General features: G+C 34.7%; 1 protein-coding gene across 10 annotated transcripts in view; it reads left to right on the forward strand.

Annotated features, from left to right (window-relative positions):
- The window catches only part of TSBP1 (testis expressed basic protein 1), a 264,417-nt gene that overhangs the window by 57,866 nt on the left and 192,254 nt on the right, over positions 1–14,297 (forward strand). For all 10 annotated transcript variants that reach the window (XM_032340735.1, XM_032340740.1, XM_032340741.1 and 7 more), the window contains 4 exons: positions 3,510–3,530; positions 4,548–4,565; positions 6,135–6,155; positions 10,231–10,251. In XM_032340735.1, the coding sequence (XP_032196626.1) occupies positions 3,510–3,530; positions 4,548–4,565; positions 6,135–6,155; positions 10,231–10,251 (81 nt within the window). The remainder of the gene's footprint in view (positions 1–3,509; positions 3,531–4,547; positions 4,566–6,134; positions 6,156–10,230; positions 10,252–14,297) is intronic.

Raw genomic sequence — 14,297 nt, forward strand, 5'->3', positions numbered from 1 at the left:
ATCGAGTCCCATCGGGCTCCTTGCTCAGCAGAGAGCCTGCTTCTCTGTCTCTGCCTGCCATTCTGTCTGCCTGTGCTCGCTCTCACACTCTTTCTCTCTCTCTGACAAATAAATAAATAAAATCTTAAAAGAAAAATTAAAAAAAAATAAAATAAAATACTGAGAAAACAGGTAACATAAATGTTGACTAATAAAATTCAAATTTTGTATTGACCAAATACACTACAAATAATGCTAAAAGATAAGAGGCAGTCAGATTGAGAGAAAATATTTGCAGTGTGCATAACTATCAATGTTATTAGCATTAAGAATATAAATAAAATTTCACAATTAGTAAGAAAAATAAATGATTTAAGGATAAGAATAAACAGTTCACAAAATAGGGAAACTGAATGTCTAATAAACATAAGTTTTCAAACCTCATTAATAATAAAAAATACAACATAAAAATGAAATACTTATTTTCTCCACATATATCGGTAAAAATTTTAAAGCTTGACAAGATCAAATATTTATTAAGACATGTGGTAAAACGGCACCTGGGTGGTACAGTTGGTTGAGCATCAGACTCTGATTTTCCACTCAGGTCATGATCTCAGGTTTTGAGATCGAGCCCCAAGTCAGGTTCTGTGCTCAGTGTGGAGTCTGTTCAAGACTCTCTCTCCTTCTGTCCACCCCATCCCCCCAACACCACACTCCCTCCCTCTCAAATAAATAAAATCTTGAATTTACTTCTGGTTATAAACACAAGAGTAAAGTCTTACATTTGTACATAAAATGTCATGTACAAAGATGTTTATTGTGACATTCAAAAATCAGAAATAAATTAACATATGTAAACTCATAAAATAGAATAATATACAGTAGTTTAAAATGAACTAACTCTATGTGTCTGTATATTGTAGTTGAAAAAAGATCTCCAGTTCTAGTGTTGAATGGAAACAAGTCAGATGAAAGATGGTATTTCCTGATACAAACTAATAATAAAAGATGACACATAATAATAGAGAATAAGTATTTCAGAGAATTGAATAACAATTTATGTATCAATATTTTTAAAAAGACACACACAAGTTAAAGCAAAAAATATAGAAACCCACTCTATTGCTTAAGAATCCACATATGTATGAAAGTACTTTTTAAAATTGCTGGATACACACTTAATGCTAAATTAAGGGAAGAAAATGAACCTGGGATTGGTGATTCAAAGGGTAATCTTGGACATCCCTATATTATCCTTTTTCTTAGAAGAAAAATTGGGAACAACTATGACAAACATTACAAGTAGTATGATTTTTTGATGTCTGAGCTATTATTTTTTACAGTATCTCAAAATGAAAAGAAAGCAAATAAAACAATAATACTGTGAAACCCGAAGGAGGCAGGTCATTGTGACATTTGCTGTGGATCACCAGTGTGCCCACCCACAAAAGATTCAGCCTCTCTTGCAATGCATCCTGCTCCTTCAAGCTCTGAGAATCTCTAAGGGGGTGATGACACATTTTCACCCACTAGTCTACCAGAACGAACCTCTGGTTCCTCTTATTTTATTCACTGTCCATGAGGCTATTTGAAGGAACCCCACTTACTTCCATGAGTGATGCCTTTGTTTGTCAAGGTTCAGCTTCTAAAAAAAAAAGGATCACCGATCTTCAAAATTATTTGGGGTGCTGGGTCCCATGAAAAATGAAATTTTTATACTCTGCACTGATACTTATAACCTGAGCCCCAAAATAGCACATCTGGAGTTCAGTATCCTAACAATACTTCAGTGAAATTGTTGCTTAATCAACTGTGAACAAGAATACACATACGCACACACATTCTTCCACAGTCAAGGAACAGGGTTTTTTTTTTTTTTTTTTTTTTTTTTTTTTTATTTATTTGACAGAGAGATCACAAGTAGGCAGAGAAGCAGGCAGAGAGAGAGAGAGGAGGAAGCAGGCTCCCCGCTGAGTAGAGAGCCCGATGCGGGACTCGATCCCAGGACCCCGAGATCATGACCCAAGCCAAAGGCAGTGGCTTAACCCACTGAGCCACCCAGGCGCCCAAGGAACAGTTTTCACCATTAATGCAACCCAAATTCATACTTAGAAAACAATAATTTTCTTCTTTGTGTGTTTTCTCATTCTTACATGTAGCTTGATTTCTCAGAGTCATAGTGTATCAGATACTTCCTTTTCAAATCTTACTTTGTCATCTCATCTCTGCTTTGCTTTGTCACACCTGGCTCTTTCTAGTGATTCTCTAGAACCAAAAAAGCTGCCCCAAGTGTACTAAGCTTCCCTAAAAGTATATTAATTATTTCACTTCTTGCTAGATTATTAAAAAAAAAAAAAAAACACTCCTTATAACTTTGAAATCATTTTTTCCTAGACAATCAAGTTTTCAAAATCTTACAGCTAAAAGTTAAAAGTTAAAAGTTTTCCAGGACTTAGGCACAGAATGTCATATGTTCACCACTCTCCCTGCAATCTCTTTTGCTCACCCTCATGCATCTTGTAGCAGAGATCTCTGCATGCCTTCATATACCCCATACCTGTTTCACCTATAAGGCTCAAAATCTTCTTAATGGGTGCTTGAAGAGAACAGAGGGAAAGGAGGAACATTCTGATGCTGGCGACATACAGTAGGGTGATTTTTTCCTTGATTCAGTAAACATTTGTTAAATGCCTGCTCTTGCAGAGGCTATGCTAAGTGTGGGATTTGATGAAGAGAAAATAAAGCCTCTCTCACTGAAGGGGGTGTAAGTAAAGAATCTTGGTGAGGACTACAAAGATTAAGATTATCAGTTGAGGGGCGCTTGGGTGGCTCAGTGGGTTAAAGCCTCTGCCTTCGGCTCTGGTCATGTTCCCAGGGTCCTGGGATAGAGTCCCATGTCCGGCTCTCTGCTCATTGGGGAGCCTGCGTCCTCCTCTTGCTGCCTGCCTCTCTGCCTGCTTGTGTTCTCTGTCTGTCAAATAAATAAAATCTTTTAAAGAAAAAAAAAGAAGATTATTGGTGCAGATTGGAAAAGTAAAATGACAAAGGAGGACCAAGAAATTAGCTCAACTAAAATAGGTTGGAATATGACATATTTCCGGACTTCACACAGTCAGGGATCTAGAAAGGAAAAGGAAAAGAGAGTTCCATCACTAGCTATGGATTCTTCCTTCCAGAACATTCCCATAGCAAAGTGGTCCCTGCTTAATCATCCTTTTCATTATTGTTCAGTGTGTGATGCTCATACTGGAATGACATCAGTGAAAATGTGTTTCTTTTTTTTTTTTTTTTTAAGATTTTAGTTATTTGAGAGAGAGAGAGCATGAAAGGGGCGAGGGGCAGAGGGACAAGCCGGCTCCCTGATGAGCAGAGGGCCTGATGTGGGACTTGATCCTGGGACTCCAGGATCATGACCTGAACTGAAGGCAGTTGCTTAACCAACTGAGCCACCCAGGTGCCCAGTGAAAATCTGTTTCTGTTTCATCAGACAACCACACTAATTTGTTTGTTTGTCTTTTTTATTAAAGCAAGACCTGAGAAACCTAAGAGTAAGTTCCATGTTTCTCTCAATTATATTGTTAACATTGGTTTTTTATGGAATCTAGAAGCTGTTTTGTGCTCTGTTTTAGTATGAATGCACCAAGACTTAAGATTTATATTTCTGACTCTGTAGTTTATTAATATTTTCAGCATTTCTCACCTTCTAACTTCTTGTTTCTCTATTCCTATTTCCAGTAGTTTGTTCCATTTTCAACTATCAAGGTCCATTTAGAGGCTATAATTGAAACTAATTGGTACTTAATGTGGCACTATAATAATAAATAATATTTATTCAGTTTTTATTTAATTTTAATTTTAATATAATTTTTATTTTTGTATTTATTAATATTTATTCAATGTACAAGGCACTGTACTCAGCACTTTATATATGCATATACATTGTATCAGATAGGGATTGTTATTCCTATTACAAAGAGAAATAAAAGAGTGAGACTAGGTAACTTGCCCATGATGCCACAATATAAGCAGCAGAAATTGGGATTCAAATCCAGGCTCTAAAGGTCCAGCAGTGCCTCCATCCCAGTCAAATGGTGAGAAATACAGTCACCCAACCCTACAATATGTATGTTTATAGGGAAAAGAGAAAACTTTCTAAAATTAACATAAGGAAAAGCAATAGCAAAACAAGAATCATAGCAATCCTCATGATAAACCAATACAATCATTCCAAAGAAGTGAAGGGAAGAGAGGAATAGTAAGAAGAAAACAAAGTGTCAGTAACATAAAAATCTTACTAGTTGATGAAGAGTTTGAATTAGCAGAGAGAAACCAGAAATAGCATCTCCCATCTCTTAACCTTTCTTTCCAAAAAGGGATCCAAATTAAAAGGGACATTAGCAAAACAATGTGAAAATATTTATTCTCAAATCATATTGAACTGATTCTAAGTGCAGCATCTGGTGGTCTCTCTTATTTCAAAACTTCTAGAATTAATTTTGAGAAGTAACTCTGCTGTTCATCCAGAAATCTTTCACTCACTCACTCATTTGATTTCTTTTTTGCAGCAAGACAAGAAGAACCAAGTAAGTTCTATATCTATTCATCAATTCTGGGGCTGGTTCCAACATTAGTTATATCCTTTTCTGAACATGAAAGACCTTAACATTCAAATTTTTCAAGTTTGTCTCTCTTGTTTTTATATTAAATAACTTCCTCTATAGTAACTGAGAAATTATTTTAGAAAGTAAAAAACCCACAGAGGGCAAATCAAATCCTGAGCTGGCTAAAGCTGACCTGGAATTAGAAATAATGCTTCTGAGCATTTGTTGTAAATTGTCACCTATGGAAAAAATACTAGTTGTAACTACTTTACTAGAGTTTATAAATGGTTTTGGTAGAAAATTTTAAATGTAGGAGATGTCAGAAATAAAATTCAATTGGCAGAGTTAAATCAATTGAGATCTTAGTTAATTAATTAATTAATTATTTACTTATTGAGGGCCTACTCTGTGCCAAACACTGAGGATACAGCAGGGATGAAAACTGAAGAAAATAACTGCCCTCTGGGAGTTTACATATGAATTTAAACATTCCTGACACCCTTCTTCAGAGAAACTGGGGAGAATGCAAAGAAAAAGTAGTTCATTTCTCCCACTTCTTCTAAAAATGGAGCTCTTGCGTCTGACATACATGCTTTAGTTGTCATTGAGAAGATATTTGTTTTCAGTCATTGAACAGTATCAATGGTAGCCATGTTCTCTGTATCCACTTTAATACACTTGCAATTCTAAGAAACTCCCTTTTTGTTTCTGTTATGCACTCACTGTGGGTTTTTTCCACCTAAATGCAGCTGTTTCCATTTCAAAAGAAAGATAAACATTATATTTCCCATACCCTCTACTCAGAATCCTACTAGAATATCTATGATTTTATATAAAACAAAGACCATAAAAATTGGTGGAAAAAATAAACATGATTGATTTTTTTTTCTCAGTAAGTTAAAATGTCCCACTTAAAACAAGAGTTTATCTACTTAAAAAGACTCATGATAAGGACATAAAAGAGATCACATACTATAGCCTGAGGAAAGAAGCAGGAAAAATCAGATTTATCCCCATTTCTAACTGGGCTGGTGCCTCTCCTAGGCACTGATCTTTGCTTACACATTCACCAACTTCTTCCCTCTTGGATTACTGAATAATATCTGGAAAATGAAACTGAGAAACAGAAATAATTAAGAGTGAGATGAAAACTTCTTTGGATTGCCTCTACTGACTTTTCAACAAAATACATTTTCAACTAAATATAAGGCAGAAATCACAGATAAAAGTAGGAAAACTCATGAAAGAGTAAGCAATGAGGGAAAGGAGTAGAATGAAAATGGAAGCAAAATTTATGGGAAATGAGACTTTTCCAGCTCTGCGGTATTTCAATTTCTGAAAGAAACTGGATGATAAGAGAAAAATAACACTTCTTTGCCACTTTTTCAAAATTACTATGTTACTACTGAAAAAGAGAGATTAAAGTTCTGGAGTTTACTTTCCCTTTTCATTTTGGAAATTTTGTTTGGGAACAGTCTCAGTAAGATTATTATCAATGTCAATTTCATTATCAGTGTCAACCTATACTAATAATTTGTATTTGTATTTTAGCACATGGAGTATTACCTATCAGTAAGTTCCTTTTGTTTTCATAAATCTGGTACAAGCTGGGATCCCAAAATAAGGAGAATATTTTTTCTAACTTTGACCAATTCCATTCAATGCTTGTATTTATAAATATTTCCTCTCCCCCTTGGTAACTAGCTGGGCAATTAATTAATCAATAGAAAGAATAAACATTTGACTAAAAGACTAAGTATAAAAGAAATATTTGGTTTTCTAAAAACAATTTCAAATACCTTTTAATAACAAATAAAAATTGCCACATAGCCAAAAGGAAAGATATATAATATATAGTGGGATATCACAAATGTAGAGATACCAATAGAGGATAAAGGAAAAATCAGGAAGATATCTAAGGTGTAAGGAAAGGAAAGAGAATAACCACAATTAGCATTCAAATTTGCTATTGTTTAAAGTTCTCTGCAAAATTTAAATCCTCTATACTAGATGAGAAAGAAAAAGCATGGCAGAAACACATATGTCCCAGCCTGCTCTATCTTTCCACTAAATTGAAATATACGAAAGCCAGTTAAGTCAGACTGAAACTATTCTTGTACCACAAAAGAAATACTAATCCCTCTTATTTTACTGTGGATGTTTTTATTGGGGGAGGTTTGGTGTTTCTCAAAGGTCTCTTTGCTAATACCTTGGAAAAAGAAAAGACAAAAACTATATTTTTGGTCCAAAACTCTGGTTAATGTATTTTTATTCATGTTATTCTGCCAGTTACTCCAGTACCTCTTGGTAAGTTATTATTCATGTATTTCTCTTTTCTTTATTCATCTATTTCTTAATTCCAGTGTCCTTTAGAAAAATTTCCCTGAAGCAAAGTGTTTCACATTCATGTTTTCAAGCCCCTTTACCTCCCCATTATCTAGTACCTCTTTAAGTTACAAATGAATTTAGAAACTATATATGCCCTAGGTAAATAGATAAATAAATGATAGAAAATTAAGACCCTGAGGTAGTACTTTTCACCTAATAAAAAGAAAAATTTAAATATGAAAAGCAATGTCAGCAATGCTTTTGTAAAAAATATATATTTATACATCATTGATCCCTTTTAAACTTATGTGAACCTTTTAGAAAGCAAACTTACATTATGTTGCGATACAATGAAATACAGTATCTCTTAAACTCATATTTCCGTTTCAAGAGATATGCTCTAAGGAATAATTCTAAATATGAAATAAAAGCATATACATGATATTAAATTATTAAAAACAAAAATGCTAAGGTAATATATTTCAATGGTTAATAAAGTAATCAAATAGACCTAGGTTCAGATCTCAACCAGAACACTTAACCAGATATGTGGCTCTGGGTAAAGCATTTAATTTCTCTAAAACTTTAATCTGTGTAACCTCTAGGGCCTTTAAATTTTATGTTTTCATTGTCCCTATTCCATATTACTGGAACAAACTGATTTATTTATGTATAAATCAGCGGAAACCCTAAACCACGACTGTTTAAAAAAAAGAAAAAGATAATTAGGGAAAACAAGTTTAAATATTTTGCCAAAAAACCAAGCTACAAGGGAAATCTAAAGACGAAGGGCAAGAAAGAGCAGAGAAACCAGGACTCAGCCAAGAGTAAGGATATGAAAATTGTGAAAATTCAAATGTGGCAACACCTGATTCTTTCCTCTTACTAGGGCTTCAAAGGTTCCACTTTAGCATACTTTTCAGTGGATGATTTCCAAGAGAGACACTTTCAAAAATTACCAATGAATGTGGAATTCTTTCTCCAAATTTCCTAAGAATTGTATATATTTCCCTATCTTTATCAATACCACCTAAAATAGACTAAATTTTTCATGCTCTAGTTAGTAAAGGATGATGACTTTGACAACTCAATTACTCGAAAGACCATAGTAGTTACTCTTCCAAAGTAATCTTTCCAGAGAGGATCTATTTGTCTGTTTTGGGTTTTGTTTGTTTGTTTGGTTGGTTGTTGTTGATTGATTAAAGTATAGTGGACACACATGATTTCTACAGGTATTTCAGACACACAACAAAATGACTGGACAACTCTGTACACTATGCTATGCTCACCACAATAGCAACTACCGTTTGTCACCATACAATATCATTGACTATATTCCCAATGCTTATATATTTTTGGCTTTGATACAGGATTCTGAAGTACCTCTAGGAGTTTAGTCCCTTCTTTGGCCATCATAAAGAGCTTCAAAGTTGACCTAAGCTAGTGCAATCACTAAGTGTTGTGAGAGAGCTGGGTATTTGTACCAGATTATATAACCTTTGTCTGTTCTTACCATAATTAAGAGCACTAGAATTAAGACAAATTCTGTTCAAGACCCTAGGAGGAGGTATGACTTAGACTCGGATGAAATTTTCTATATAAACTCAACAGTTGCCTGTCTTTCAGCAGCTTCCATATTCCCTCTACCTCATATAAGACAGCCACTTCCATCGAATGACTGTATTTCAACTCTTTTCTAAATGACTGATGAGCAAAGAATGAAACTTTATTTTATTGTAATAGTCTTTACAGTCACTATTAGCTCAAAACTCATAAACAATGCTTACCAACAATGACTGTAAGAAATTAATATTTGATACGCACTAGAAACTAATATCTAGACATTAATGATACATTAATGATTCTTAATAACAAAACTAACAGTAATTGTTTGGCATGTACTCTGTTGCCTGCAATTTATATAAAGTTGGGGGTATGCTGATGCCTCCAGCTTTGTCCTCTGTCCTTTCCCAAGGTTACTGGAGAAAACAATGGAGGAATTGATATATCATATTTATTTGCAGCTGCCTTCTTAGAAGGGAAGATAGTTTCAGGAATTCTTTTCTACTTCTGCTATAAAGAATATGATTAGTAATTGAGTTTTGGTGAAGTTAAATTCTCTGTTAGGTTGATTAGAGTTTTGTTTTGTTTTTTGTTCCCCCCACCCCTTCCAAAGCCCTCAACACCATTGTTTGGCAATTCTAGTATCCTTTGGATTCCCACAGGGTTGAGGTTTCATGCTCTCATGGGCTATAATCACTTCTGTTAATGCAAACTTATGTGGCATATTTTCCCATCTCTTTGCCCTCAGATTTTTCTGCATGTCCTAAAATTAATGATTTTAAGTGAAAAATCTATTGATGCAAAGGAAAAAAAGGACAGGAATAATATGAACTTTTCAATTAAAAAAAATTCCTAAAGTAATAAAGAATTTAGCTCAGATTAAAAAAAAAAACCTAAAATAATAATGTTATGAAAAGTAAAGAATAGACTAAAAACCTTATGAGGTAAGAGACTGAAATGGGAAGAAAAGCAAAATAAGTGAAATCTAAATAATCATTGCTGGCTCCTAAGGAATTTTAAATTATCATAAAAACTGATAAGAAAAGAAAGAGGGGTTAACCTCAACTCCATTTTATTTACTCTAAAGTTAACTATCATGAAAGATTTAAGACTAATGAAGAGGATCAGGAGATTGAAACTCTTGGGATTTCTCATTTGTTATTATAACTGATTTTCACTATACCCTATTCTCCACCCTTGAAAGATGTGCAAGAACCATCATCTTACATGGCTTGCAGGTCTTACTTGTGCTATTACTTAGGTCAAATTTAAAATTCTGATTAAACCCCAGAGATTATCAGAAAGAAAAAGAAACACAGAGAGAAATATTATCATGACAAAAGTGTTTACTTTGATAGTTATAAACTTTCTGTACTGCAAAAGGAACATGATGAGAGGTGACATGGTGACAGTTTTGAAAGTGAGATAGAATGCTGAAAGAGAAGTAAATGAAGAATGAACTTAAGTTACTAACCTTTAACTGGTAGCCAGTTTCCTGTAAGATTGTGACCCTTGAACAAGTTAAGAATGTTTAAAAAAAGTTATTGCATTAGAAAAAGTAACTTTACTCATATAACTCATCAAAATGGCCTTAGGTTATTAAAGAATAGTTAATACTGAATTAATAAGGTAAAACATATTCATATAAGATTTCATGTTTCCCAAAAGTCCTTTTTCCAATGTTCCAAGTAGATTTTCAATAGGAACTAAGTACATATTGTTTTAAAATAATAATATATTTTATTTTCTTTTTTAGTAATTGGTCCAGTAGCAGCTGGTAAGTTTTAATTGCTTTCTCAGTGTCCTCTGGTCCTCTGTAACATCTGGGTTCCTTTACTAACACTAATACTTTTCACACCTGGCCAGTCTGAGCCCTGAGAGTTATATTGTTTTGCACCTCTTCTACTCCACATTTTCTAGTATTCTTCTAATTTACAAATAGTTTTGGAGTGATGGGTAGTATATAAAATGTCCACAGAAGAGCATCACCTTGATCCCAAAACCAGACAAGGATCCCACCAAAAAAGAGAGCTATAGACCAATATCCTTGATGAACACGGATGCGAAAATACTCAACAAAATACTAGCCAATAGGATTCAACAGTACATTAAAGAGCAAAGACAACTAAAAAAGTTGTTCTTTGGTTACCATATTAAGTTACAAAAGAGAAACAAAGGGAAACAGTGCTGATAGAATATGTTGGGGTCAGATCACAGGAAAAACCATGGAAATGACACACTAAGAAATTTTTTTTAAAGATTTTATTTATTTATTTGACAGAGAGAGATCACAAGTAGGCAGAGAGGCAGGCAGAGAGAGAGGAAGGGAAGCAGGCTCCCTGCTGAGCAGAGAGCCCGATGCGGGACTCGATCTCAGGACCTCGAGATCATGACCTGAGTCAAAGGCAGCAGCTTAACCCACTGAGCCACCCAGGTGCCCGACACACTAAGAAATTTATATTTCTGTCTGAAGCTCTATGGTCACAAAACAAAATTCCAGAAGATAATAGGTGGAAAGCATATAATGAGAAATATGAGTGAGAGCATTAGGAGGAACAGACTGCACATGCAAACAAAGAAAACACTAAAATAGAGCTGAAGACAAAAAGGAAAGGCTGATTTTTTTCCTCTCCTTCATAAAGTTTATCATATCTAAACCTGTACCACCACTGTTATTCAGTGAAAAAGAGTCAGGGTACTTTAAAAGCCTCTTCTGACTTCTTCTCCTTCAAAGGATTGAGACTTGCCTTTCATACTATTCAGGCAAACTACAAAAATTTGTGCTTCCATAAAAACAAACAAACAGAAGCTTTTGTTCTTGATGAAGTCCCAAAAATTCATATTCATTTTTGTTTCCTTTGCCTTTGGAGACATATCTTGAAAGAAGTTTCTGTGGCCGATATCGAAGAGGTTACTGCCCATATTCTCCTCTAGGATTCTGATGGATTCCTGTCTCACATTGAGGTCTTTTATCCATTTCAAGTTTATTTTTGTGTAGGGTGTAAGAGAATTGTTGAGTTTCATTCTTCTACATATAGCTGTCTAATTTTCCCAGCACCATTTATTGAAGAGACTGTCTTTTTTTCCACTAGATATTTTTTTCTGCTTTGTCGAAGATTATTTGACCATAGAGTTGAGGATCAATAACTGGGCTCTCTACTCTGTTCCACTGGTCTATGTGTCTGTTTTTATGCCAGTACCATGCTGTCTTGGTGATCACAGCTTTGTAGTAAAGCTTGAAATCAGGCAACGTGATGCCCCCAGTTTTTTGTTTTTTGTTTGTTTGTTTCTTTCTTTCTTTCTTTTTCAACATTTCCTTAGCGATTCGGGGTCTCTTCCGATTCCATACAAATTTGAGGATTGTTTGCTCCAGGTCTATGAAAAATACCAGTGGAATTTTGATCAGAATGGCATTGAAAGTATAGATTGCTCTAGGCAATATAAACATTTTAACAATATTTATTTTTCTGATCCATGAGTGTGGAATGCTCTTCTATCTTTTTGTGTCTTCTTCAACTTCTTTCATGAGTGTTCGGCAGTTCCTCAAGTACAGATCCTTTGCCTCTTTGGTTAGGTTTATTCCCAGGTATCTTACAGTTTTGGTTCTAGAGTAAATGGAATTGATTCTCTAATTTTTCTTTCTGTATTTTCATGGTTAGTGTATAAGAAAGCCACTGATTTCTGTACACTGACTTTGTACCTGCCACATTACCGAATTGCTGTATGAGTACTAGTAGTTTGGGGGTAGAGTCTTTTGGGTTTTCCATATAAAGTATCATGTCATCAAGATCAAAAGCTTCTGCTGAGTAAAGGAAACAGTCAAGAAAACAAAGAGGCAACCCACAGAATGGGAGAAGATATTTGCAAATGACAATACAGACCAAGGGCTGATATCCAGGATCTATAAAGAACTCCTCAAATTCAACACACACAAAACAGATAATCATCCAAAAATATAGGCAGAAGACATGAACAGACACCTCTCCAAAGAAGACGTACATGACTAACAGACACATGAAAAAATGTTCATCACTAGCCATCAGGAAGATTCAAATCAAAACCACATTGAGATACCACCTTACACCAGTTAGAATGGCCAAAATTAGTAAGACAGGAAACAATGTGTGTTAGAAAGGATGTAGAGAAAGAGGAACCCTTTTACACTGTTGGTGGGAATGCAAGTTGATACAGCCACTTTGGAAAACAGTGTGGAGATTCCTTAAGAAATTAAAAATAGAGCTTCCCTATGTCCCTGCAATTGCACTACTGGTATTTACCCCAAAGATACAGATGTAGTGAAAAGAATGGCCATCTGTACCCTAACGTTCATAGCAGCAATGGCCACATTGCCAAATTGTGGAAAGAACCAAGATGCCCTTTGATGGACCAATAGATAAAGAAGATGTAACCCATATACACTCTGGAGAACTATGCTTCCATCAGAAAGGTTGAATATCCAACTTTTATATCAACATGGACTGGACTGGAAGAGATTATGCTGAGTGAAATAAGTCAAGCAGAGAGAGTCAATTATCATATGGTTTCACTTATTTGTGGAGCATAAGATTTAACACGAAGGACATGGGGAGATGGAGAGACTGGAGTTGGGGAAAACTGGAAGGGGAGACGAACCATGAGACTATGGACTCTGGAAAACAATCTGAGGGCTTTGGAGGGGTCGGGAGTGGGAGGTTTGGTGAGCCTGGTGATGGATATTATGGAGGGCATGTATTGTATGGAATACTGGGTGTGGTACATAAACAATGAATTCTGGAACACTGAAAAGAAATTTAAAAAGTAAATAAAAATTTTAAAATCTGTTGTTTTAAATACACCAATTAATAAAAAAAACAAAGAGTAACAAATCTCTTATCAAACAAAAAAAGAACAAAATAAAAAGAAAGATATTCCATGTTCATGAATAGGGAGACCCAATATTGTCAAAATGTCAATTCTTCCCAAAATAATTTATAGATTGAGTGCAATGCCATCAAAATTCAGCAAGGTGTTTTGTGGATATTGACAAACTGATCCTAAAATTTAAATGAAGAAGCCAAAGACTCAGAATAGCCAATACAATATTTAAGGAGAACAAATTTGGAAGACTGACACTACTACTCACCCTCAAGACTTACCTGAAATCTACAGTAATCCGGATAGTGTGGTATTGGTAAGCAAACCAACAAATCAGTGGAACAGAATAGACAGCTCAGAAGCAGTCCCACATAAATATAGTCAAATAATCTTTGACAAAGGAGCAAAAGCAATACTATGGAGCAAAGATATTCTTTTCAAGAAATAATGTTAGAACAACTGGACATCCACTTACAAAAAAGTCAATCTTCCCCTATAACTTATACTCTTCACAAAAATTAGCTCAAAATGCATCACAGACCTAAATATAAAATTCAAAATTAAACACTTCTAGAAGATAACATCAGAGAAAAGCTAAATGACTTTGGATATGGTAATGATTTTTTAGTATATGTGCTGCCAAAGTGAGTGCTGGTAATAACTTTTTAGATATAACCCTAAGGGCATGATTCATGAAAGGAATAATTGATAAGCTGGACTTGACTAAAATTAAGAACATCTGAAAACAAACAATCTGATTTTAAAACAGGCAGAGGATTTGAGTAGATATTTTCCAAAGACAAACATACAGATGGCCAACAGACACATAAAAAGATCCTCAATGCTACTATGTATCAAGGGAACACAAAACCACAATGAGATATCACCCCACACTTGTCAGATGGCTAAAATCAAAAACACAAGAAACAAGTGTTGAGGATGTGGAAAAAAAGGAACCCTGGTGCACTG

This window comes from Mustela erminea, chromosome 4 (genome assembly GCF_009829155.1).
Source record: "Mustela erminea isolate mMusErm1 chromosome 4, mMusErm1.Pri, whole genome shotgun sequence".
Taxonomy (NCBI): Eukaryota; Metazoa; Chordata; class Mammalia; order Carnivora; family Mustelidae; genus Mustela; species Mustela erminea.